The 25,841-nt window shown below is 40.1% G+C and overlaps 3 protein-coding genes and 1 long non-coding RNA gene across 18 annotated transcripts in view; 1 reads left to right on the forward strand and 3 right to left on the reverse strand.

Moving 5' to 3' along the window:
* Window positions 1-5,144, reverse strand: GALNT4 (polypeptide N-acetylgalactosaminyltransferase 4). 2 transcript variants are annotated; one of them, XM_038155473.1, is made up of 3 exons: window positions 5,098-5,144; window positions 4,762-4,846; window positions 1-4,591 (listed from the first exon to the last, which is right to left on the reverse strand). In XM_038155473.1, the coding sequence occupies exon 3, from the start codon at window positions 4,276-4,278 to the stop codon at window positions 2,527-2,529; it is 1,752 nt and encodes a 583-aa protein (XP_038011401.1). In that variant the 5' UTR covers window positions 4,279-4,591; window positions 4,762-4,846; window positions 5,098-5,144; the 3' UTR covers window positions 1-2,526. The 2 variants fall into 2 exon arrangements, with proteins under 2 accessions (XP_038011401.1, XP_038011399.1); XM_038155471.1 differs by lacking the exon at window positions 5,098-5,144 and having other exon boundaries at window positions 4,762-5,090.
* POC1B (POC1 centriolar protein B) overlaps window positions 1-5,305 on the reverse strand; it is a 43,948-nt gene extending 38,643 nt beyond the window's left edge. For 6 of the 7 annotated variants that reach the window (XR_005259164.1, XR_005259163.1, XR_005259162.1 and 3 more), the window contains exons 1-2: window positions 5,098-5,236; window positions 4,762-4,846 (exon numbers count right to left, since the gene is read on the reverse strand). Coding sequence is in view for 2 of the 7 variants with exons in the window: in XM_038155474.1 (XP_038011402.1) it covers window positions 4,762-4,846; window positions 5,098-5,112 (100 nt within the window). In the remaining 5 variants the exon portion in view is untranslated. Of the gene's footprint in view, window positions 1-4,761; window positions 4,847-5,097 lie in introns of all 7 variants that reach the window. The other variant, XM_038155476.1, reaches the window with a different exon arrangement.
* LOC119708727 overlaps window positions 5,240-25,841 on the forward strand; it is a 24,200-nt gene continuing 3,598 nt past the window's right edge. For both annotated transcript variants that reach the window (XR_005259166.1, XR_005259165.1), the window contains exons 1-2: window positions 5,240-5,472; window positions 6,819-6,960. This is a non-coding gene — a long non-coding RNA (uncharacterized LOC119708727). The remainder of the gene's footprint in view (window positions 5,473-6,818; window positions 6,961-25,841) is intronic.
* Window positions 19,897-25,841, reverse strand: part of ATP2B1 (ATPase plasma membrane Ca2+ transporting 1) — a 60,401-nt gene continuing 54,456 nt past the window's right edge. For all 7 annotated transcript variants that reach the window (XM_038155466.1, XM_038155465.1, XM_038155464.1 and 4 more), the window contains one exon: window positions 19,897-22,805. In XM_038155466.1, the coding sequence (XP_038011394.1) occupies window positions 22,494-22,805 (312 nt within the window). In that variant the 3' untranslated portion in view covers window positions 19,897-22,493. The remainder of the gene's footprint in view (window positions 22,806-25,841) is intronic.

Genomic DNA, 25,841 nt, shown 5'->3' on the forward strand with positions numbered 1-25,841 from the left:
TTTTGGTTTTTTTTTTTTTTCTCCCCAGTTTATTTCTAAATAACTCCAAAAACAGAAAGGGAGGTCATGGGGAGGAGGAAGGGTTCAGATACATAGAGAGAATAACTTTTCAAACTCAGAGGCAGATTCACTTATAATTATTGCTTAAATAGATAAGGAACACTTTGAACGTCAGGTTTAACTTCAAGGTATTTCTTTATACAAAAAGCAGTTTTTGCCAAGTGCTAAAAATTACCTGTATAAAATTTGCATAGTCTGTATTCACATCATTTCATTACTTTCATCTGAAGAAACATGCATTGCACATACTATTTATGAACTGCCACATAAGTGAACCTAGGCCTTTTTCCTGTCATTTCTATCGAATGTAATAGCCTACAAAAAGCTTTTCACAAAAGTACATACTTTATATAATTTATTGCCCTAGTACATAACGATTGGCTGCCTTTTAAAATTCGATAAATCGTTCATAACTTGCAGGTACACAAAAGAATTCCTGCAGCAAAGTGGAATGCAATTTTCAGGAATGCTTCCCTTATATAGTAAAAAGTTCCCTTTCTTTTTTTTTAACAAACAAAAAAACCAACAACAGCAAAAAAAACAACTTAATGGGAAAAAGGAAGATAAAAAAGGGGAAAAATTAAAATTGCAAGTAATTGCCTAAAAATAAATTAAAGTCTGAAAAGAATCCATGCCACACAGTGGCAAGCATTTTTAGCATAATTCAATGCTGCATTCCAAGCTCCAAATTTTCTTCTGTTCATCTTCTAAGTTAACCTGTTTCTACCCAAACCTCTCAAAGCTTTCAAGTCACTAAGATTTAAGAATATGTTATAACTTACTCTTACTTTATTTTTGGCAAAACTTCAACTACATCAGGTCTCACTTGTCCCTTTTCAACCTTTCTACCTACTAACACCTGTAGCAAATGCCCATCCACTACATTCCTCAAACATCCAGATAACTAATGCTCACTCAAGTTTCTACCTACCAGCCTCATGTAAAGACTTACTACACTATGGATACTGAAGAACATTTATCACGTCAGTGAGAGAAATAAAAACAGCTGGAATGCCCAGCACATTAAGAAAAGTGTTCAACTTAAATCCTACCAAACTAAAACACAGATAATAATGCAAAATTTTTTTCAAGTATACAATATATCTATCACATCTACCATCTATAATCACAATCAAAACAGATTAGTGTTACGATTCAAGAATCAGTATTCTTCAAAAACTCCGTGTAACAGAAAAAAGAAAACATTCTAAATAAGTAATTCTTTAAACCACCAACAAATCTTAGTTTCCTCCAAGCTGTCCTTTGTCTTTCCAACTGCCCTTATGTCAGAAGCTTCATCTTCCCAGTCTTACCCAAGGTCTCCAGTGGTATTGTTTTGACTAGAAACAGGCAATTTATGCTGTATTATTTCAAAACTCTTCCTAAGGCTGACCCACGTCAGTTGTTGCCCAAACACAAAAAAAAAAAAAAAAAACAAAAAACCAGCCCAAATGTTCCTCTATGTTACCTTTCTCTACACTGCTGACAGATCAAATGAAAAAAAAACAAAACAACAATAACAAAAAAACAAACAACAAAAAACTCAAACATGGTCTAGATCATGTAACTTTTATGTCCCTAAGATGTGGAGCTGAACTTGGAAAAGCTTACACAGAAGTAATGTATACATTAAATATACAGTTAAGAAACAGAAGTAGCTAAGGCAATTTTGTGCTTCCTTTCCTTCTCCATTGCCTTTAAATAAAATTCTTACTTGTAGCCATCCCTATTTCTTCCATTTGTGGAAGGACATCACCAGCATATCCTTGGTTCCACTGCATTCACACTCTCCTCTAAATGCATGAGAGCTCCTGACTAAGCCACATGGGGTAAGATTTTTTTACAATAGGTACGAGACCGCAAAGCAGTGCCAAAGCCCTTCTGGTAAACTTACTATTCTTCTGTATAATATAGTACCCTTAACAGCGTGTACAACCCCAGAAAAATGCAGACCATTCCAAGGCTTAGATTCAACTTTCCACATCAATGGCCAATCAATCACATGCTACTGTAGCATTACTTAGGGTGTTAGATACATGTTTTATAATGTATCTGCAACATAGTCAGCTAATACCACTGCAAGAACCTTAACTTTTACTTCCGTAAATAAAAGATTTTTGTTTACATGGAATATTATCTTGCAGGATCATTGCATAATCTTAAGATTTAGAAAATCTCTCTTCAGTCCCCTCAGAAGCTTTTGTTTTATAATCAAGACTTAGGAAAGTAATAATGGACCAAAATTTTACAAAAATAAAAGGCATTAGATGTTCTAATCTATGTTTTAGAAACCGAACCCCACTATTTACTTGTGCTTTCCATACAGTTCATCATAGTAGACAGTTTCTACACCACTACAGACAGATGTGAAAACATTTCAAGGAATTCAATCAAACATTGCTATCTGCTCACACATGTAAAAAGTTTAAAGATCACAGTCCATCCGATTCGTACTACCAGCAGTGATTATTTCTCAAATTTCCAAATCTGATTTTTATCTCCAGCATTACAAGTTCTCATTTGCACATCAGCATGCCCCTCAGTCGTACGATAAGCAGTAAGGCACTTCCCTGAATGAGGATGATAAATAGTCCCATCTTCTTTGAAGTGCCAGATAATAATTTCTGGGATAGGAGATCCATCTTTTGGGCAGCTTCTCATACCTATGAAGTCTTCACGCTCAGGGACTTCAGCACATAGCTCAGTTACGGAGTTAAATCTAATCTCCTGATTTGATGTATATTCAAAAAATTGGTTGCCTCCCTGACCATGACAGCCAAAGAGAGAAAGGTGAGACCCGGTAGGATTATGTTCCTGTAAGACATAGTCAAGGCACTCTGAAGGTATTCCTGTGCTGCGGATAGCACCGTGCCAGCCAGGACGATCTTCTGGTACATGCAACTCAGCAAATACATTTTTTAAATACCAGTGAAAACTCTTGCATTTCAAACGCTCCCTAAGAATTTTTCTTTCAGAAATGTCTCCGTAGTTTTCTTTCCTTGCTGAAGGATTTCTGTTGTAGAAGTGATCTTTGAACTCATCCATCCACACCTCAGCAGCACGGGCCGTGTTCTGAAGGAAATTTGGTCTAGCATAGGGCGCACGCTTTGGAAACACATGGCCCACGTGGGAGCATGGATGAATTTCCAACATGCCTCCACACTGCCAAACCCTAAATGATAATTCTAAGTTCTCCCCTCCCCAAACATCCATTCCTGTATCATAGGTTCCCAGGTACTCAAAATACTTCTTGCTGACAGCAAACAAGCCACCAGCCATAGTTGGGGATCTGATGGGGTCGGTTTCCGACTTGCGCCTGAGACGTTCGTGTTTAGGCACCGAGTGCCACTGGAATGTCAGCCGCCAGTCAAACCCCCCAATCATGGGCTCTGCTGTTTGCATGTAGTATTCAAATGTTTTCCAGTCAATGGTGTCAATGACAGGACAAACAATAACAGTCTCATTCTCAGCAATCCTCTCGAGCAGTGGTTCCAGCCAGCCGGAAACACATTCACAGTGACAATCTAGGAATGTGAGAACATCACCGGTAGCAAAGGTAGCGCCAATCAAGCGTGCACGAACCAAACCTTCTCGTTTGTTGGTTCTTATCAAGCGAACTCTTTTCAGACTGCTTATGTACTTTTCGAGTTCAGCCTTCAAATACATTTTATCACTCAGGTCATCCACCAGTATAATTTCTTTCAGAAGCACTGAAGGTGATGTTTCAAGAACACTATGTATCGTCCGCAGCAGCGTTGACCAGGCTTCATTGTAGAAAGCAATTATAACAGATGTTGTGGGCAGTCTTCTGTAGTTGTAAGATTTAGTTTTACAACCACTCAGTCGATTATCTTCAATGTGCCGGTGGAGAGAAATTTTATCACTTAAATAAATATTTATTGCATACTTCTCAATCAGCTCTTCTTCCTGTTTCTGTTCCTCAGGACTCAGCTGCGGGCGAGAGGCTTTACCCCATTCTCCTGGAGCATAAGGATCAGGTGGGGGTTTGTCATAAACTGGACGAGCCAAATCGACAGCTTTTTCTGCTCCATCAGAAAAGCGCCTCTCCCATTTCCCTTTAGTGATGCTCTTGCCGGCGAGGGAGGCACCGAAGGAAGAAACCGACAGCTCGACCACAAAGTAAGCGATCATTAAGAAGCCGAGGAACACGCAGCTTTTGCGGATCCACGTCCATCTTCTCGCCAGACGAATCCTCATCTTAGGCAGTTAAAAGCAGCTCCTTAGCAGAGAGGGGTCCGTGAACTCCTGCCGGCTCTCCCCACGCCCCCAGGGAGGATGGGGCTGCAGGCACTCCCAGCCTCGGGACGCCGGCAGAGTTTGCAGCCAGCCCTCCGTGGTGGGCCCGGTAGATTCCAGGGGGACCGCGGGGGACAGGGGCGGCAGCGGAGGCACGGAGCAGCCCCTGCCCCTCCGGCCTCGACGCTCCCCTCACTTACTTCCTCCTCCTCCTCCTCTCTCTCCGCGGGACAAACCCCTCCTCCAGCCTTGTGGTTTGCTCAAAAAGTTGTCGCTTAAGGAAGGGGAAGAGACTCCTTAGCCCGCCCGAAGGCGCGGGAGCCCGCCCCGCCTCCGCGCCCGGACCTGCGCCCGGAACCGCGCGGCGGCCCCGGGGAGGGAAAAAGGGAGGAGGGAGCGGGCTGCCCCGCCCGGAAAGCAACCGGCGCCCGGCCCCGCACTCACCCATCTCCGCCGCGTTCGCGTCGAAGGCGACGCCCGTCACCGCCGCCGTGTGGCCGCGGAAAGGCCGGATCAGGACGGGGTCCTCCTGGGGAGAGGGTGCGCACCGTCAGGCTGCGGGCGGGGGCGGCCGCGCTCGCCCTCCCCCGCCCCTCAGGGGCCGCTAACGCCCCGCGCGCGGCGGGAGCCGCCAGTCCCGGCGTCCGGAGCGTTGCCAGCAGCGGGGGCGGCGGCCGCGGCCGGGCAGCTCTGGGCGCCGGGCGATGCCGGGCGATACCCGCCGGCCGCGGCTCGCCTGCTCGCCGTCCTGGCTGCCGGGGGCCGGGGCCGTGCTCTTACCAGCGGGGAGGCCATGGGCGGAGCGGGAGGGAGCGGCCCGTGAGAGCCCCGCGCTCCGGGCGCGGCCCGCCGAGCCCCGGATTCATCCGCCGCGCCAAGAGCGCGGAGCCCATCCGCCCATGCGCGGCCGCGCTGCGCGGGGCGGGGCCGCGGGCCCGGCGCGCGGAGCGCTCTTAAAGCCGCAGCGCCCCCGCTGCCCCGGCTCGGCGGGCAGGGAGCGCGCCGGCGTCCGCAGTCAAGACGGGGAAGTCAAACCCTCCGAGTCTGCCCGGTGGTCGGGACACGGCGGCTTAGGGTTTGCGGGGGATGAGCGCTCAGCGTGGGCCACGGTTCGGCGGAGCCTCAGACATAGGTGGAATGCTCGGCTAGCGAAAGGTCTGGCCCATTTTAACCTCGATTTTGAGACTTACAAATTCATGCAGGGCAGCTGTGTTTAAAACCTCGGACTGATTTTGTATTCAGCTACCTTAGGTAGTTTGGCCTCTTGTCTTCTTCAGTTGTTTCTTATTTTGGTCGGACTTTCTAGATTTCTAAATTGGCACTCGCATCTGTATCATATAGAGTGTTTTTTTAACAGACCTTTAATGCTCTAACAAACTACACCTACCTTAAACAAAAATTAAGAAAACTGCAGTGCTGCAACGCTAGTGATAGTAGTGCTGTGAATGTTTATGCAGCTCCGTGGAAAGCTAGGTGAGGAAACCAACCTCGCCGGAAAAGTACAGCTCCCATAGCTTTGCTAGTAAAAACAGGGTTTACAGCAATTAGCAGAAAGAATGGCTGGGATGTCAAAGCTGTCATTCGATATGCCAGTGTTCCCGAAGAAGTAACTCATACTGCAATTACCCTTCCTTTCTGTTTTAAATCCAGCCTACCTTTTACTGGTTGTTCTGACATTAAACTTTTACATCTACAGAATCAGGTCACTAATTAGGTCAACATATAAGAATTGTCACTTACAGGACAGTTCCAAGTAAATTGTGTTTAACCATGAAATGGACATTTAAAATAATAACTTTAGAAGTGGTGAAAAAAGGAGGATTATCACAAGTATATAAGGCAGTTTCCATAAAAATCTACTAGCAGTCCTTACATTGAGATTATGTTGGCAGATAATTTGCCATTTTGACTTCACAATATGAACCCTTTTCAAAAATATAAGTGGTTGGACAAGACACATTGACTTTAACTTGGACCTAGCAAAAGCTACAGCTTTTTTGCCATTATTTGTTTTTGGTTTGGCTTATTCGTGGAGTTTTGTTTTTGTTTGTTTTGGTTTGGTTTGGATTTATTTTCCTTCTACACAGGTCACCCTCTCATCCTTTTCTTTTAGTCCCTATGATTTAGATCACAAAATAAAATGTAGCATTTAAAAAAGTTAGTAATGATAAGACTTAAATGTTCTGCACTCTACCCCACTGCAGGAACAGTAAGTTAACTAGTTAAACTTAAATTGACCTCTTCACCATTATTAAAGTCTTCCAGCCTTTCTCAACTTTTTTTCCAACTATCTTCTTTCTACCAGGTTTTATTCAGCTGTGAATGATGTGTCTCATCAGGGAGACTACATTTAGATTCTATCCCTCTGGGCTACTACAAAACTTTGTGTGATCTTAATTTATTCTGTGTCTTCTCATCACCTGAATGGGAGAAAGTACCATCTCTGCTGCTTTAATTGTGTGCTGCGTGTTTTCAGTATCTCTTGTACCTTGTGTTTTCAGGTTTGGATCTGTTCTGGAAGCTGCTTAAAACCCAGTTGTCAGAAACATGTTACTTTTTTTAGAAACTGAGCTGAATGACAATTCCCAGTCCTACTGAATAATTTTCCTTTTGCCTTCTTTAGAGCTGCTATTCTTTCAGCAGGTCAGTATATTTTACTAATTTTGGTATGCTAACAGTAAACTGGAATCTCTACCTGCCCACAAAATTCCTGGACTATAAATTGCCATGTGATAGGCATGAAGCAAAGGAAGGGCTGTGATTTTGGAGAGAAGGAGGGTGGCATCCCTCTTTCTACAAATTGATAGATGAGCGTTTCTCAAATTGTAGGGCTTACAAAGTTGTTTCTTGGTGTTTCTCCTCACCTGAGAGTGCTTTGAGGATTCCCAAATGCACGTAGGAAGCAAAGTATTCCTTTACTGCAGACATGTAATTAGCTATAGTGACTGTAGTTATAAAGCTGGCAGGTAGTAGTTTTTATGATGAATATATTCCCTCATTGGTATGTATAGATTTTATTTTAAAAATTATTTTAAGATTATTGTAATCTCCTAATAACACAATTACGAGTTGGCATTGTCTTTTTAGGGTTGTGATATGCAAGAGTAATTTACCGTAATAAGTTGTTGTGCACTGTGATGACAATGATAAATGGTGCCTCAGAAAATATGTTCCAAGCATCATGTGTCAGCAGGCTGCTGTTTCAGCAGCGATGGAGTTGGTTTCTTCTCAGGCACTGTGTTAAGGTAGTATATGTCCAAATAAAAATTGTATCTAGAGAAGAACACTTTAAGATAGTAATTCCAGGCTTGTGCTGACTGCATGGTCACTGCAGGAAAAGAATTAGTAAAAGGATATGTAGAATTCAGGGACACACGGACAGACATGATAAACTCGGTGCATGAATGCTGCAATGCACACATTAATTACACTAATTGCATATGGTTTCATAATAATTGATGTAAAACAATACATGAGCATAAGGGGCAAATATACTAGCAATATAGTAGCCCACCAAAAATTCTTTCATGTCTAAAATGAGGTATTTTAACTTAGTGTTAATTCTGCTTTAAAATTAAACTAAGAGGCCCAACTGTAATTATATGGGATCCTATTGGGAGCAGCTGTGTTAGCAGCAGAGCTGTCCAGGCTGACAAGAGGCCTCAGAAGGTCTTACTCTGTCACTAGAGGGGAGTGTGAGATCTGCTTTGCCAGAATGGTGTTATTCCACCACGTGGGTATTCATCCACCTACATGCAGGAAGACAATGTAGTTCAAGGGCACAAAGATTTAACTGCAGACTGTCTTGCTGCCATAGAACCATTATACCTTATGATCTTTCCAAACTCTGATCCTACATTTTTTTCTCTTCCATCCAAATGGTTATGAAAATAAAATAAATATAAAATCTATGAAATAACTTGTGGAGTAGTGTTGGGTTTTTTGCTTCTGTTGAAATTTTCTTCTTGAAATCCCATTAAAGTTTGTTTGCCAACAGGAGCAAGGAAATGGAAAAGAAAAGAATCTCAAGTAGGTACATAACGATTTGAAATACAAGGATGATTTGAAATACATATGATGTTACTTTTAGTCTAAGAAACATCCTGGAGTAATTAGGGAATTGGCAGTTGTAGTGGCAGAGCCATGTCTCCATGATATTTGAAAAATCATGATAATCAGACTGTGACTATCATTCAGTGACTGGAGTGACACTGACTACCTGTAACTATCTCAAGCACTGAAGGGAAGGGATCACACCCAGACTCTGGGAACTGCTGACCAGTCAGCCTCACCTTTGTGCCCAACAAGATCATGGAGCAGGTCCTGCTGGAAGTTATGTCAAAGCATATGAGGGGTGGTTGTATAAAGGTGATTAGAGGCAGCCGGCATGGCTTTGCCAAGAGCAAATCATGTTCAACTAATCTAGTGGCTACCTATGATGGAGTCACTGCATCAGGGGACAAAGGAAAGGTAAGTGATGTCACTTCTGTAAAGCCTTTAGTACTGTCCCTTCCAATGCTTTTGCCTCTAAATTGATGTGGATTTGATGGATGGACTATTAGATGGCAAGGAATTGTATGACAGCAACCAAAGAGCTACCAGTGCTGAGTGGTATCCCCCCAGGGGTCTGGTTTGGGGCCTATAGTATTTAATATATTAATGACATAGATAGTGAGATTGAGTGCACCTTCAGGAAGCTCATGGGTGACACCAAGCTGAGTGATTCAATTGATACAGGGGAAGGGATGCCATCCAGAGGCATGAGGAATTGGCATGTACAAACATCATGAAGTTTAAAATTATTCTGCACCTGGCTTGAGGCAATGCGCAGTATCAATATACACTGAGGGATGAATGGATTGAAAGCAGTGCAGAGGGTACTGGGAATACCAATGGATGAGAAGCTGGACATCACCCAGCAATGTGCACTTCCAGCCCAGAAAGCCAAATGTATCCTGGGCTGCATCAAAGCACTAACGTGACTACTGGATTGAGCGGGGTGACTCTCCCCTTCTGCTCTGCTCTCATGAAATCCCTCCTGGAGTTCTGTGTCCAAATCTAGGACACCCAACATAAGGAGGACATGGACCTGTTGGAGCAAGTCCAGAGGATGGCCACAAAAATGATGAGTAGTCTATTGATGCAGATAGATATTTGAGAGTTTTATTTTTTCAGTGTAGGGATTGTATTTGTACGAAAGGATAAATAAGAGAACTTATCTCTTATTACTGATGCCTGAAGGGAAACACGTGTAAAAGAAAATTGTATAATTCAAGACCAGCACTTTAAAACAAATAACTGTCTGGATTAGAAGTTGAGAGTGACAATTACTCTGCCAAAGAACCTAAAGTTATTAGAATTTGTATAAAAGTGGGTGTTATCCAAAGGTCCTTTTTTGTTTTTTCCTTTTAATTAGATGCTTTTGTGTAAAAGATACATATCTTCATAATGACTATGGGGATTAAATCCCTCAATGTTCCTCCCTTAGTACCCAAACAGCACAATAAAAACACTGACAGAGTAATATGCAGCATGTGTTGAGCTGCATTTAAGTCTCTTACTGTTACCTTAAATACCAGACTATAACTCTTGCCCTCTATAATGTATGTGCATTATTTGAATCTCTGAAAGTTTGCAGTCACTAGTTGTTTTTGGATAATTGTACAGGTTTTACTATGAAATTTTCTGGGATAATCCTCTTATGGTGTTTTATATCAGTAGCATTGATGTGTGGATGAATACCCATATGCAATTCCAAATTTAAATAACATCTTCCTTTTTTTTTTTCCCCAAATATTTTAATGGATGATCAATACCAGTAAGGTTTCCTGTGTTGCCAGTAACATGGGTATGTTGGTAAATACATTTTTATTTCAATGCACTTTCATCCAGTGTTTCTAAATTAAGTAAAGCAGGTTTTTTCTAAGTAGATACATAGTTTGGTGTCTCTTTGCCACACAATACCTGAAATTCTGTCGTGTTGCAGAATTCAATGTATTGTAATCAAGTTACTTTAGCAAATTGTTTGGTAATGTTCAATTAAAAATCAGGTACTATTCCTGTGTCTTACTTAGTTTGTGAGAGCTAGATCAATTTTGGGAGAATTTACTACAACATAGCAAAGGTTAGTACAAACTTATTAATGCTTCAGAAGATGCTCTATGGAATGATTTAGAGCATCTTCACTTAGTACATCTTACAACAGGATCATTCATCTGCTATAACATGGATGTTAGCTGCAAAGGTGAATCAATGAAAACTGGTGACTTGGATGAAGATGCCTAGTTTGGTAAAGTATCTCTTTAGGTATGTACTACAAGGGGACAATTCACCTAAAGGAGAATGATCTAGGGAATAGAATAAACATGAATGAGGAATCTACAATAAGAAATCTAACTAGAAAAATGAGCTCTTGATATCAGAGCTCACCTAAATTTTCAGGAAAAAATGTAATTGTCCAAGTGGAACTATATTATGCATGTTTATAGGTAATTTTAGCAAGTGGCCTTTTAAAAAAAATAAACAACTTTTATTACTCTGAATTTTATTTATACATAATTTTTAGGGGTAAGTATTCCCTGGAAGCACACTAGTAATTTCTTAGAGTGCTGAAATAAGAATTGTGAGCTAGACATTAATCCTGTTTCTGATTTTTCTATAATCCTCCATAAAATTAGTTTCTTTAGAGTGCATGTTTTCAACAGCAGTCTTCCAATAGCAGTAAAGCTAAAATAAGTGCTTGAAACCAATGTCTGCAACTGCCAGAAGTACAAAGACAAATGATAACAATTGTAATTACAAAAACAAGTGAGGAAAAACAATATGCCACAATTATTGAAAAATAAGGAACCAAATGGTTCTTGAACAACTGCAACTACATCATCTGTGATGTTAATTTCTTCTGCTAATTGCTTTATGAATGGTGAGGTCTGACCCACCAGAGAATCCAGGTGCTTAGCAGGGGCTGTGCTCCATGCATTTGTTTTGCAATATCATAGTGCAAGTCTCCCAGCTCCACATCCCCCATGCATCCTCTAAAAGGAGCCTTCACTCTGTATCTCATGAGTGGTCCAGAAATGACTTGGGCACTGATTTAGAAGTGTCACTGCTCTCTCCTCTGCTGCCGCTTTGCGGCGTCTATCTAAGGACCAAGACACCAGTTTATTTTACCAGGGCTGAATCAGACTTCTGTTAGTATGTTTAAAAGAGCTAGGAGACTTTGTTTCTCTTAGGTTAGCTACCCATCCAGTGGGACAGGATTCAGGCAGCAGTGGCAGCTGCTTCACTTCAGGATAGTTGCAGAGAAGATATGAGAGACAATGTTACCAGTTACATCTGTGTTCATCACTACTTTACCAGAGTAGGGCAGGGACTTGTGTCTGGACAAGAAAAGCCTGTACTCTTTTTTTTTCTTTCTTCTTTTTTTTTTTTTTTTTTTTTTTCTGTTGCAGCACTGGCTGCTTGGGCAGGAAGAACTTTCCAGCATGACTGTTGGTAAGCCCACAACATGACAGACTGCCACAGATGCTTCCTGCTGCTACCATCTAGATTTTCTCTTGACTGTTACTTGTGTGGCTTATGCAGAGAGAAAAAAGAAGGGAGTGGTAGTAGATTCAGACTCTCTTGTTTTACTATTAAATACATTATTCTGCTTGTGTGCCTTTATCAAGTACAAAAGCTGCCACTATAGATGAGCTAGCTAGACACATGTCTGATTCCAAAATGAGTGGTGTTATTGCATCTCATCAGGTCATGCTTATAAAATGGTAAAAATCTAATCAACAGGCCCTATTCCACTGGTGAGGCATTCACATATAGTGGGTCATTTGGGGGGGTAGAAAGTCCAAACTGCAAATACCTTACCCAATCCCTTTCCTCTCTTGCAGGAGGGCTGTATACATACATAGCTGTATGTGTGTTAGCTTGTGTCAAACCTTTCTTGCAGTGGCCCTAATATTATGAAATTTTATGCTGATCTGAGCATAATGAGAAGTTCTGTTTCAGAGAATGACAATTCCTGAGTGTCTGGCCAAGCCATGTACTTGTAGAGTGGAGTGAAGCAGAAGGAGGCATCTGCTTAGTATTACAAAATGAAGACAGGAAGAATGCCCCCAATTTTGTCATTAGAACAAGCTTTCAGAAAAACCCCTCAGCTTCCTGTAGCATTCTGTTGTATCACAGAACATTAACTGTTTTTATCATCTTGCACATTACTAATTGCAAGCCTGCATCATATGGACACACTATATGCAGAATCTCCATCACAATCCAGTTGCAATTTCTCCAGGTGTTTTACAGTGGCAATTAACAATACAGGTACTATGGAGACTGGTCCTAGCTGCAGGGAGAGTCAACAGGGCCACAGAGCAGACAAGTTATGCAGCAAATTGCTGCACTTCCCTTTCAAAGTTACAAGGAATACCTGGGTGCCACAACTTTTGCAGGTGCAGTAGCAGGAATTGCCAAGGGAGCATGGTCTGGCGGCTTCAGCCCATTCAGAACAAAGCCAGGCAGTTTTCCATCAATATGCTGTAAGGCTACAACCTAACAAGTGTTTTCACACCACACAATCTTTCTGATGGAAACAAAATATTAAATTCAGGCTAAAATGATCAGAAGGAAGCCTGTTGGAGATAAGAGCTCTTACTTACTCTGTGTGCTCTTTACTTTTTTTTCTTTAATTCTCACTTAGAAATTGTTTGCTGGCTACTTTCATTCTAGTTTGAGTTCATCTTCAACTAGGTTTATATTTTGAAGAACATAGCCTGTCACTAGTATAAGCAGCTTATTCTTGCATCCATAAAACAGACACTGTTTTTTGAGTTTCCCAGCTGTTGCCAGAAAAGGGCACAATTGCTACAAAAGCCACCATTAAGATCACTCCTGCTGCAAGGAAGTTTTCCTGTGTTAGTATTCAATATGATCATGAAACTTTGTCTTCACCAAAAATAAGTAAACACTTGCAGATAAGCACATTTTACTGTGACACGCCACTTAATTGTATTATCCATGTTTAATTTTGGTATTTAAAATAAAACTCAATAGATTTAGTTTCTTGCATCAGTTTACCAAGAGCAGTTGGTGTTCTAGTTTTGTTACGCTCCCTCAAACCTATCATCACTTATGTGAAATCCTAGAGTGATCCATAGCAGTTATCAAATGTTGGTATTCAGATTCACAGCACAGATCATCATTGGTTCTTCTTCCAACCAAATCAAGAAGTAAAAGTGACTGAAATACTCTAGCATAAGTAGAGGGCATAATTTGTAGTGCTCCTGACATTACTGCCTCAGGCTGGATAAATCTGCTTTAAAACACAAGCTTTTCAACTTGTATATTCATGTTTTCTACTATTTTTACTCCTATCCTGTTACCCTGCTTCTCTTCCCCAAAAGTTTCCAAAAACCTTCTCATTGCTCATAGGTTTCCTTCCACTCTTCCCTTTCAATTCCTACTTCCTTCATCTACAGTACCTTGGTTGTTAGTTCCCTAGGCTGGGCAGCAGGAGTCACAGGGGGAGCAGGTCTGTGCTGGAGTTGTTGCTGTGTAGAGAACCCCACCCCCGCAGCCTGCAGCAGCAGTTTACCCAGAAATGATTCCGGTGTGGTTGACCACACTGTCACAGAAGCTGTTGAAATGGCACAACGGAGGAAACACTGCAGGAAGAGAGGAGTGGTAACCTGGGCAAGCATCACATACTACATCTCCACTCTGTGAAAGGCTCAGTTTCAACCCAATCACATTCCTGCAATGAGGCAGAGCAGTTTGCTTATAAGAGCTACAGTTTTGCTGGAAAGCTGACAAGGCTGACTGTACAGATACTTACAAGCTGAACTTGTCTATGGTCCCTGCTGGGAGAGCAAAAGAGATCCCCAACACCAGATCCTCCTTGGCAGGTGACAAAACTTGTTCAAAAGCTTGGAGATGGTAGACCAACAGGCATGAACAGAAAAATAACATATTTCCTTCTTAGAAATGGCTAAGCCCTTGCATTTCATAACACAAAAGCAAACCACTTGAGCTGTATAATTTTGTTAAGGCACTTAGTACATAAATTTTTCCATGAAGTTTCCACTGAGGTCTGATTTCTGAGTTACAGCAAAATCATGAAGAGTTGCAAGACTAAAACAAAACAAGAAAGGCACGGGAGCACTTCTGGTTTTTTGGCAATATCTCAGATGTAGTCAGTTTGGAAATAGCTATTTATGGCTTAACTGTTGGACTTGGATTGATTCCAAGTACAATGTTCCAAACTGGGTATATGATAGCATGCATGAGTGTGTCCCAGTATTTCAGTCTTTTTGACAATGATTGTCAGAGATGAAGCATGACCTTGGAAAACAAACACTGAGGGGTCTATTGGTTGTGCTGATTGCCTTTGGGAACAGTAATAAAGAAAACTAATGGAAAATAATTTTCTCAAGTGGTATTTTATCAGCTCACACTCCTCATCCAGTGATCAAAAAGCCTGTAGCACTTCTTCATTCAAATATGTAAAATGCTGATTGTGTTGATTGGTATCAAGCTGACACTTGATCATTTAGTTGATATTCAGACTTGGACTGTTTATGGCCCTTTTGAAAAAGACTGAAGTCAGTGAGATTTAAGGCTATAATAACTGTATTCAGGTACTGACATGCCTACAGAATTGGCTGGGCATCCCAAGCACCTTAAAAATGGCAGTTCAGAATACTTTTAACCTCCTGCTGTAGAGTTAGCTTTTATTGAATCATTAAGACTTTTGAAATGAAATATGCTTCAATATATTGACTCCACAGATAAAAATTCTAAAGATATCTGCACCTTTAAGGTAGCAAGCCATTAAACAGCATATTGGAAGTTAGTGTTGTAGGCACTCCCCCACATCCTCTAAACATACTTGTTTTAAATGTGTTTTAGTTTCAAAAGGAATGTGTTATTTCTAACAAAAAACACCATGTTTCTGTTTTGCAGAAACTCAGATATTTTTTCAATAGTTAGAATGTCAAATTTTGGGTTGAATTTTCTCATTACTATAACATTTGATCAGCCAGGCAGCTAATTTTACTATGCAGGTTATGCATGGACTCCTTGAAACTTTTTCATATTGCAACATTTTTAAGATCAGAATGGCAGTTTCATTATGTCTTCCTACATTAGCAATAAAGTTTTATAGACAATTACATGGAACCAATAAAAAGAGAATCCAACTCTGATATAACACTAAGTTCTTTAAGTGTAGCAAAATATTTCTGCAACTCCAGGCAGAAGAAGGGAGCATTTATACGCAAGATCAGAACTAATATGTCATTTCATTTAATTTCACCAATACTTTGCTCAATTATATAAAAGCCTGTAACACCACTACTCTATGAACTAAGATAAGGAGAAAAGTTACCTTCTCAATGCCATGTAAATTATAGTCTTCTATGACTAGAAACACACTTTTCAGTGCTCTTTGTCTTGATCCATTAGAATAATATAAATTTCACTAATTTATATGCCTGTAAGAGAACCTTTTTTTTAAAAAAGCTGATCTTAAACACTTGAAAGCAGAAAAAAACTAGTAACTTTGAGAAAAAGGACCAGATTCTTTCAAGAAAGTCCTAAGTAGTGAGCAGGGCAATGAAACTGCACAAATCTTCAAATAAGCTGGAGTTTAATTTCCCTTAGAAACAACTACAATTTTTTTCTTTCTACACCTGAAAGAGGTGAATAACATTTTGAGAAATCCTCTCCTTGAAAAGAGGCTGATTTCTACAAGTCTGCATCTTTCTAGAGGCCATGTTAAAATCTGTGGGCTTTCCTATGAACTACAGCCAGCCAGTCATCATTCAAAAAGGTTTACTAGAGCAGAAGTGATCTAAGCTCTGCTATCACACCAAGCATTACAGCAGTCAAATATCAGCAAGCCTTTTGGTCAGGTCAGTTTAAGATAAGAGAAAGAAAATAATCAGTTGCTTCCTTGCTTTGCTTTAGGTTTGATTGTTCCAGCAACTGATATCTTTGTTGAATTCCATCTATGTATGGAAATAATATCCATGAGGATAATGAAGACACCCAATAGAATTACACCTCCAGCTCAAGAATTACAGGATCAGAGAATTATTGAGGTTGGCAAGGGTCTCTGCAGGTTATCTACTCCAAACCCCTGCTAAAAGCAGCATCAGCTACAGCAGGTTGCTCAGGGCTGTGTCTAGCTGAGTTCTGAGTATCTCTAAGGATGAAGACTCCCTAACCTCTCTGTGTGTTTTCTTGTGTTCAGGCAGTTTCATGTGCTGTCACTTTTGACTGGCTGGGAAAATCAGAAACTAATTTCTTACAATGGCATCATATAATGGTATTCAAAACATTTAGCTATGTTCTGAATTGTTATGGGCTAAGTAACCAGCCAAGCCATTCTGGTGATATTTAGCCTGCAAATTCTTTTGGGCTTAAAAACCTCATAATGAAACTCATACTGTTGTTTTTCTAATTGGGGAAAAAAAAAAAAGCTGTCTGTCTCTCTTTCATTCTTTATTTTTCCAAAGCCAGTTCTTTCCATAGATCATGTTGAAAGAGCTCTCCTATGAGTTGCTTTGGGCTACAGCACCAAAAGATGCTACCATAAAAAATTACTCCCAAAATTTACTGTGAGTGGGTGAGAACTTGAAGAAGAAAGCAGAAGAGAAGATCAAAAGGCAAGATAGAAATATGATAAAAGAGACAAATCCACAACTGCACATCTTGCCCCATCTGTCCTTCACTGATTCCCTATAATCATCCTTGGCAGACTGGAAGGGGGAAGACAGAAAGGAGTTATCAAGTTGTAATTTATGTCTATATACTGCTAGATTTATTAGAGCAGAGTCTTGTTGATTTGGCAAAAGGGAAGAAGCTAAGAATGACTCATCTTTTGGGGAAATTAAAACATGACAAAAAAGTACCTTCTCCAGAGTTTTCTTTTTATTTAAAAACACTTGTTTATTAGTATGCTTTTTGAATGATGGTCCTCAATGAATTAAATTGTTGCACTGATCAGAATATTAATGGCCAATACATGGCAAGTGATTAAAGAGAAATCTTCCCATTTCTAAAGCAGAGTTGTCCAAAACAAAATCATGATTTCTACGAAAATATCAGTTTGAAGGGTTTCCTATTTCAAGCATTCTGTGCCACTCATGTATTCTTTACAGGTCCTATTGCATGGATCTCATGGATCTGAATTTTGTAAATTGTCCATTTTGCAGTTTCTCTCCTATAATACTTAGCACAAAACACAATGCAGTAGCTGCCAGCACAGTATTCAAAATAAACTATGTATTTCCCCACAAATATCTGCCAAATACAGGCTTACCTTCAGATCTTGCAACAACCTTAGGTCATAACTGAAGAGGCTTTGTACCTAGCAGGCATCAGAGCAACCAACTTGTGGAAAACTGAGAAAGTCAAGTTAAATCCTGTATTTGTAATACTGAAATTGTCAAAGAAAACAAACATATCTTCTAGGGTTTATTTGTAGAGTGGCTTTGTGTTTTAAATCAAAAAGCTTTGGGAGGCTTTTCTAACAAAGCCTTTGAACCGTACACAACCGTACATAATTCTCTACAAGACACTGAGAGCTTTAAAACAGGAAAAGCCAGTATCCATTCTGTGCCTGAGCAGTTGCCATAGAGTGAATCCAAGACTGTGCCTTTTCCAAGGAGGAAGACATCAAAAAAGTTTTCTGTATGCCCATACTTACAGTCTTTCAGCATAATTCAGCTTCATGCCCTGCAAGAGAGGCAGCCTAGGAAAGCCAATGAAGATGTTCAGTGTCGCAATACGACACAAAAAGACGACACGGACACTGCTGCTCTCCAGGTGAACAAAAAAGGGACCTTTATTTTCTGACTCCAACATTTATAGTTTTCCAAAAGTGACAGTGGATTGGAGGGTGACAGTGCCACCTCTCCAATGACACTGGACAGACCAAGAGTCCATCAATTCTCTCCTCCTCCATGAAAGAATGCAAAACATAAGTTGTTTACAGAACTGTGTGTGAGAAAGTTCGTTACAAGAATGAAAACATCAGAAGGCTTAGCAAAGTCTTAGAAAATCAGGGTGACAGTTCAGAGTAGTTAGATACTGCTACAATGTGCAAGGGCTCAAAGGGATCCAGAATGCATACTTCCATTTTAGTGAGCAACTGCTGCTTCAGGTTTGGATTGACACTTGTCATTACACCAGAATGTGAGATGATGTTCCAGTATTCCAGAATGTACACTTCCTCCAAAAGCTGTTATTCCCCAGAAATATTCCGGTTAGTTATTTTTCCAAGTTTAAATTCCCACCATCTTCTATCTGGGGCATGCCAAGGAACCCTTTTCAAACTGATGATTGTATAGATTTTGTAAAAAAAACTCTATGTTAGGTGTACATAACAGTAGTAAAGGGTCACTCTCCATTGTGCTACCTTTTAAATGCTGTCTTTTCTCAGTTGTCTAAGCCCATCCCATCATTTTCCTAGCAAACCCTCATCTTTGAGCACAAAGGACAAGTAGTACCTGTAGGAGGCTTCTGTTTAAGAAACTAAGTCATATCTCCTTGATGGATGCTGCAACCTCCTGAGGAAGGTGGCTAGGTATTTCAGGATACAGTTCAGGGCAGAAGATTGGCAGGAACACCTATGAGGCTCTTTATTCTGGCCCAGAATTTCTCATGACATGGTCCCGAATAAGCAGGCCTAATCAGTCTGGAGATAAATTGGAGCTAGACCCTTCATGCTGGCCAGGCTCATCCAGCAAAGTTAAGGTACTTCAGTGAGGGCTTGAAATCTGTAAGATCAGAAGAAATGTACTGCTGGGGGAGAGGGTGCAGGTGGAAAAAAGCAGCAACTCTTTAAAACCAAGTATTTGCATTAGAAAGGTAGTACAGACATTAAGATATTCTACTTTGATCTATGTAATGCTGACTATGATCTGGATTATTCTAGAGCTCTGCAGAGGCTAGAACTACTAGCAGTAGAAATTTAACTTATCAGGCCTTTGGAATTACTTTCCAATACTTAGTATACACAAGTTACACTCCCATGAATCTTACATTTGCTTGCTTACTTAAAAACAAATTGGAAAATTTGCTGTTATTCTAAGAAAGCCTTTGAGTATGTTATTTCATAATTTTTGGCTGCTTGTACTTGCTGTAGACCCCTGCATTTACCCACTTATTTAGCATTAAGAAATTTGGTTCCATTATTCTCTCCAGACTACTCCATGATGCAGCATTTTCCCCTTCCTATTAAGGTCAATACAGAAAAAAAAAAAGAGTCCTCTTATACTAATTACTGTTTTCAGCCCTCCTTCAGAGCCAAGATGAGGTGTCCTAACATGTACACAGCTATAGTAGATATCCCACCCAGGAAACCCCATTTTAAGCCACTCCAAACCACATTTTAAGCCGCTCGGTCTAGAACTGAGTTGATGTTCCAAGTCCCTGTCGCTCAGCCATGTGCACTATATACCACAATTTCTTCAAAGCAAATGAGCGCAAAATTGTAGCAAGAGCTGTTTTATATAACTGGCATTCATTTCAGGTTTAAATCAGTACTGTACTGACATTCAAGAATTTCAGTCCCCATACAGACTGAGATGAACAGCACTTTTATTTATTTCAGTTACAAGAAGAAAGACAAGTAAACCTTACAACCAGGCAATGAAGGCCTCATGAGCTTAGTGAAAACCATTTCATAATCTAGGCAATGTTATGATTTCTTGAGATCACAAAGAAAGCATACCCCCCTCTTAAACAACTTTTCCTTATTTCTCTAAGGATGTTTCCTGCAAGAACAGCACATTGATGTTAACAGAATCAAGAGGGACCAGCGATGTACAAAGCCTACATTCACCATCCCACCCCCCCACAAAAGGTTTAAGTGTAGATATTACTCCAAAAAAGATTAACATGCAGTCATGGTCACACCTAGAGAAGAGGGGAAAATTAAAGTTTGTTTTGAAATGAAGTCAAATCATTACTCATTAACGAAGTAAAATGAAGATACTTTTCCACATGGCAGTGTACTTCACAGGTAAAGAAAACTCCCTTTATTTTAAGCCAGTGCTTATCTGACTTCTGTAGTAAAGAGAAAATAGCTTACATAAAAACTGACCCCCCTACTAAGCGCTCTAGATAAGAACTATGATGTAAGAAAAGTGCTAGAAACATGTGGGAGAAATCACTATACAAAGTGTCAAGTGCAACCCCCACCCTCGACCCCCTTGCCTAGAATTCAGTGTATTTACTGAAGTACAATAGAAAAGATGGAATTCAGGAGTGGTTGACAGTGGGATACAGTGCCACAGGTCGAACAATATCCACTAAAGGACAATGCCAAGCATGCATGTACCCCACCACAAGGGAAAGATGTGCTTGAGCTTCCCAGCCTGCTCATTTCTGCAGTTAGCTCCACTATTATCTCCTTCCTCACTGCCAACTTAATTCTTGCAGTCCTTTGAAGGGACCACTTTTTAAAATGTCCATAATTCTGGAATATTTGACCAAAAAAATTCATTTGGTATTTTTAAGAATACAGAGCTGGAAAAAGAAAATCTTACAACTCATGTCTTCTGTTGCTCTTTTAAGTAGTATTGGACCAAGAAAACATGAGAAAGTGCCAGACCAAGTACTGTTTCATCATCCTTCGCTGTCTGAAAAATACAGCAGAGGCAGATCATAACTTCTTCAGTCAATCTCTAGTTGATCAGTTCTGGTGCATTTCACCTGTGCTTAATGTCAGTTCTCAGTCTCCCTTATTTAAGCAGAGATACATTTATTACATGGTACTCACAGTAAGTCTCAGAATTTCAGGCAGACCTATTAATTCCCCAGGAGTATCCTTTTGGCTCAGTGAAGACTTTTGAGTACCTAAACTTACATTCATTCTGGAGGCAGCCATCATGATTCCATTTACCCAAAGAGCTATTTGGAGTGGGGCTGTTACCATCTTGAAATTGCAGTTTAAAGGTAACCAGTAACATAAAAGAGTACCTTCTGTATTTCCAGTGAAGGAGCTGAGAAAAAAAATCTGTAAGAAACCATTGCTGCAATTTTATTTTAACAAAAGGGCAGATTTATTCATGTTTACAAACAAGTTTCAAAAACAAAAAGGAGAACATGTATGCTACCCACTAACAACCTTTCAAAATGCCAACAGCCCTCATGCTGCATGAAGGATTCTATAGATTAGAAAAAAATCACAGTTCCACTCACAGTTCACCAAGACAGCACTAAACTAACATGATCAGACAAAAACAAAGGACTAAGATTCTGATGTATTTTGATTTAATCCATTTTGCCCGAGATAACAGAAATATTTCAAGCAAGTTCCATCACGTATTGATGTCCTGCATTAAACAATCCTACTAAGTTCTGAACAAAAGTTATTCATTAAGTTTCTCAAAATTTTTAAAAATTAAACAGTTGTTTCAAAACCATTAAGTAGTAAATGTATTTAAGAAACTAATTAGGACAGAGGCCATAACTTCATTAGAACACCACTGCTCATGTTTTTACAAAGCATTAGTGTTATCTATTTGGCTATTAGTAGTAGCAATTTATCTACAATATTTAACAAGGTAAATTGCAGGCAAAATTTAGTACAGTTTCAATAGAAACACCCTTTTCCTGAAAATACAGCAGTATTTGAAGGACTAGTTTTTTTGGTTTTTTTGTTTTGTTTTTCATCTTCTCTGCATCATTTATAAGGAAGCTTCCCATCTATGAACAGGAACAAAAAAGTATCTACAAACCTTGTAAACAGATCTGTATCATTTATAAACATAAATAATCCAAATTATTAACAGCCAACAGCAGAAATTAAAGTATCAATTCAATGATCCAGGGCCTCCTTGCCCTTCCCAGCTTTCCCCTCAGAAAAGGATCATGATAAACTAAAGCTCTGCTAACACACTCTTCAGGACCATTCTTAGTACAACAGATGATCCACAGGTCACTTATGCCGAGTTACTGTTTATCTGTCAGAGTTCATTATTACTCCCACCCCCAGAAAAGCACCCTCCAGTCTGGCAGAAAGCTTTTTTTTAAAAAAATAAATCTACATTCGTACAAGTGTTTCTTCTGTTGAAGTCCAAGACAAGAATATCATCTTGTCCATCATAATGTGTGAAGAGACCCAGTTTCAATTTCTTTACAATGCAGCTAGTGTGTTAACATTCAGCTTACAATCAGAGTGATGTTTCCAAACTATGTAGTGGGCTCCCTGGGGATGAAGAGGTAGCAGACTTGTTCTTGTCTGTTGTAAGGTGAATTCCACTGTCAACCGCATTGTTATTTCTATTGGGAGAGGGAGGGGGACTAGAGTTGCGTTTTGTTGGAGCATCATCTTCAGCATCAGTATCATCAATAAGGGGAATATGAGGCTCGGAGTCTTCTATTCTAAACTCAGGATGCGTCATAAAATTGTGAATTGAACTTCGTGTCTCAGGTTTCTCTAGCCCCTCGTACAAGGAGCTACGAAATGCATTCACCACTCGGATCTGTAAACAAAGAAAAAGTATTGTTAAAATGCTGCATATTTACTGATAATGGCATGGTTCTTATGAGTTTGAATCCACAAACAGCTAGACATGAGTGAATCAAATTTGTATGATGCAGTGGAACTTGCAATAAACTGTAAAAAATGAAGAGCATTTCAGTAGAGCACTGCCAGTCTACACAGTAGGAATAAAAATTGTGAAAGTACTGCAAAAAGCTGAAGGGCCCTAAAATTCAGACATGGCACTAGAGTCGTTTAATTATTTAACATGGGCTAAGCATTTTTCAGAAGTGAGGCCAACAAATATTTACTTATTCAAAAATTAAATAAATCTCAATGAGTGTTTTATTGAATATTTGGGTGGGATTGGAGGGAGGGAAGGAGGGGAGAGGCTGAAAATAAGTTAGGGGATAAAAGGGTCACTAATTCTCATGCTAGGAATTAGGATGTCAACCGACTATGAAAAAGCCAAGCAAGTGTAAGCCAATGTCACAATGAACGAACATTTACAAAGTCATGCAAAAAAGGATACCACTGTAACAGCTGTAAATATTCGAGTATATAGCCATTTACCACTCTAGAGAAAGTTCCTTAGTGAACAGTGCTTTGGAAACTTAAGACCAGAACTAGGAAATTGAATACTGTATTGTACAGTGTAGTAGCCAGGAAAGGTTGTAACTTTGAAGAGACTATTTAAGTAGTGCCAAGTATGAGAAAAGCAGGATGATCAGCCTTTGCGCGAGTCTTCGATTTACACTGAATTCATGGACACAGTTCCCAGGCTGAGGACTGTTTCATGTCTTTCAGTTGCTGAGGACTGTTTCATGTCTTTCAGTTGTTTAATATTTTTTGAATCAGAAAGCTAAGCTAACAGAATTCATAAATAAACCTTTCATAGTCAAATTGCATACAAAAGAAAGTACAGCTGTATTTTGCAAATTGTGCATGTCCAGGCTGACTTGAATTTAAGCTTTCCTAACTATTATTTGAAGGATGAAACCAGCTGTCCACACCCCCCTTCTCCCATGCCTCATGTTTCCCTGATCAACTAGAGAAATTGAGGATCCATTCTTGAACTGATAAAACAAGTAAGGTGAGGTAGAAGTCATTCACTCATTTATCCAACACTTTTCCTGAGACAGTTTCCCCGTCCTGTTGACTCCTTATTCAATTCTCAACATCCCTACCCTGAGCAAGTCTCCAGCAAAGCAGTGTGAAACAGTTTCAAATAGTAAGCAGCAGAGCAACTCCGTAGTAAACAAGAACTTGCTGTTACAAACAGCAAGTCAAATTTAAAGCTTTTTTCAGCGCATCCAAGATGACTTGTTTCAAGCTGGGAAACACATCATGACTAGTGCTTCCAGAGTTCCTCAACAGGAAAAATAAAGTGACTTCCATGTGAGGGAATGAAGCTGGAAGGTCAAGCAGATCAAGAGCAGAGACTTCAAAACAGCTAAGATACACCTGGGAAGTTCACTGTCAACAGAGAAGGGCTATCCAAAAGCAATGTGTTAAATCAAATTGGTTAAATAGAACCACTGCACATGATAAAGTCTCCTGTCTCAACTGTGTTCTAGAAGTAGCATAGTTTCCCCACCTCTGCTCCCTCAGACCACTTGCACAAAGAATTTTATTCCAAAGTGATCATGTTCCCATTTTTATACTACAGGTACATGCTGAGCCAAATTAACCATGGAGGCAAGGGAAGAAGGCACAGGGAATAAGGGGAAACAGGGATGTGGCACATGATCAAGGGGGAAGACATAACTACCAGTAAGGGGAGGACAGAAAAGAGAGTGAATGTGCTGGAGAAAAGACTACAACAGCAGCTAGTACTTTAATGTTCATTGCATGAAAAGAATTGAGCACACTGTCAAGGAGTTGACACATTATACAAGGTTTAAATAAGTCCAGCCAGCTGCCTAAACTGGATTGGCACTTACCAAGAAAATTAGCAGTGACAATACCAGACTGAAAGTTTGCAATGACTTTATTTGGCGTGTTGCATCCCGCTGTGCCATTTATGTGGCAAAATGAAATATGAATGTCTCATGGGACTGTTTGTTCATTGCTTACAGATGAGAATTTAGAACATCAGCAGCAATGAAAAACAATTCTGGCTTAAGAGGACAGCTGTAATTATCATAGAATATATGCAATGCATACCCACAATAAAGGCTTGGTTCCCATGCAGAATGCATGTGACACAAGTGGACTAGACACTACAGCAAGCCCAGGACTCAGAGTCCAGCCACAAAGGCAGAAATCAAACTTTCAGCACTTTAAAAAGGAAAATCTAGTGTTTTGAAGGCTCTATTTTCAACCACTCAAGATAATTAAACTAGAGGGACGACTATAAATAAATCATGTAAGTGAGGTGCAAACAAGACAATTTGTTAAGTGTAATTCATACTGTCATCAGCCCTTCCTCATATTAGTACCAGAATAGCAAGGAATGCAGTTGGCACTCCAAATTCTCCTAACCAGATGGCTGCTTAAGAGTTGCAACCTTACTTTATAGGAACTATTTTCCAACAAGCAGCTCCAAAAAAGAGACAATAACACATCTGCTTCCCATTAATCTATATTAGTCCTCAAAAGCTGCTCTTCTGGAGGGTGTAGCAGAAGGCTGTAATAGTGGGGATGAAAAACTAGTTCTCTGCTATGGTAGCTCTGTATCTGCATTGATCATTTGATGCAATGAAATGCTGCAGTGCCCAGTAGATTCTGCTCAAATAGCAGCATGGAATGACATTGCTCTCTAGAGAATGCTGAATGTCTAATTAATGTTCTGGAGTGTAGTTAGGGATACAGGTTACTAATTAGCATTTTAACTAGGAGATGCAATCCTGTGCATCCTTAAGTGTTAAATCTACTTTTCATTTTGTGTTCTTGAGGCATGCAAATTTGTGAGCTGAGCTTCTCAGTACTACTGCAAGGTAGGGAAATACCTGTCTCACCACTGGAGAACAAATACAGAGGTAAATACTTATGCTCATATGTGAATTCCAGCTGAGCCCAAAAATAAAAATAAAAA

Source organism: Motacilla alba, chromosome 1A (assembly GCF_015832195.1).
Source record: "Motacilla alba alba isolate MOTALB_02 chromosome 1A, Motacilla_alba_V1.0_pri, whole genome shotgun sequence".
Taxonomy (NCBI): domain Eukaryota; kingdom Metazoa; phylum Chordata; class Aves; order Passeriformes; family Motacillidae; genus Motacilla; species Motacilla alba.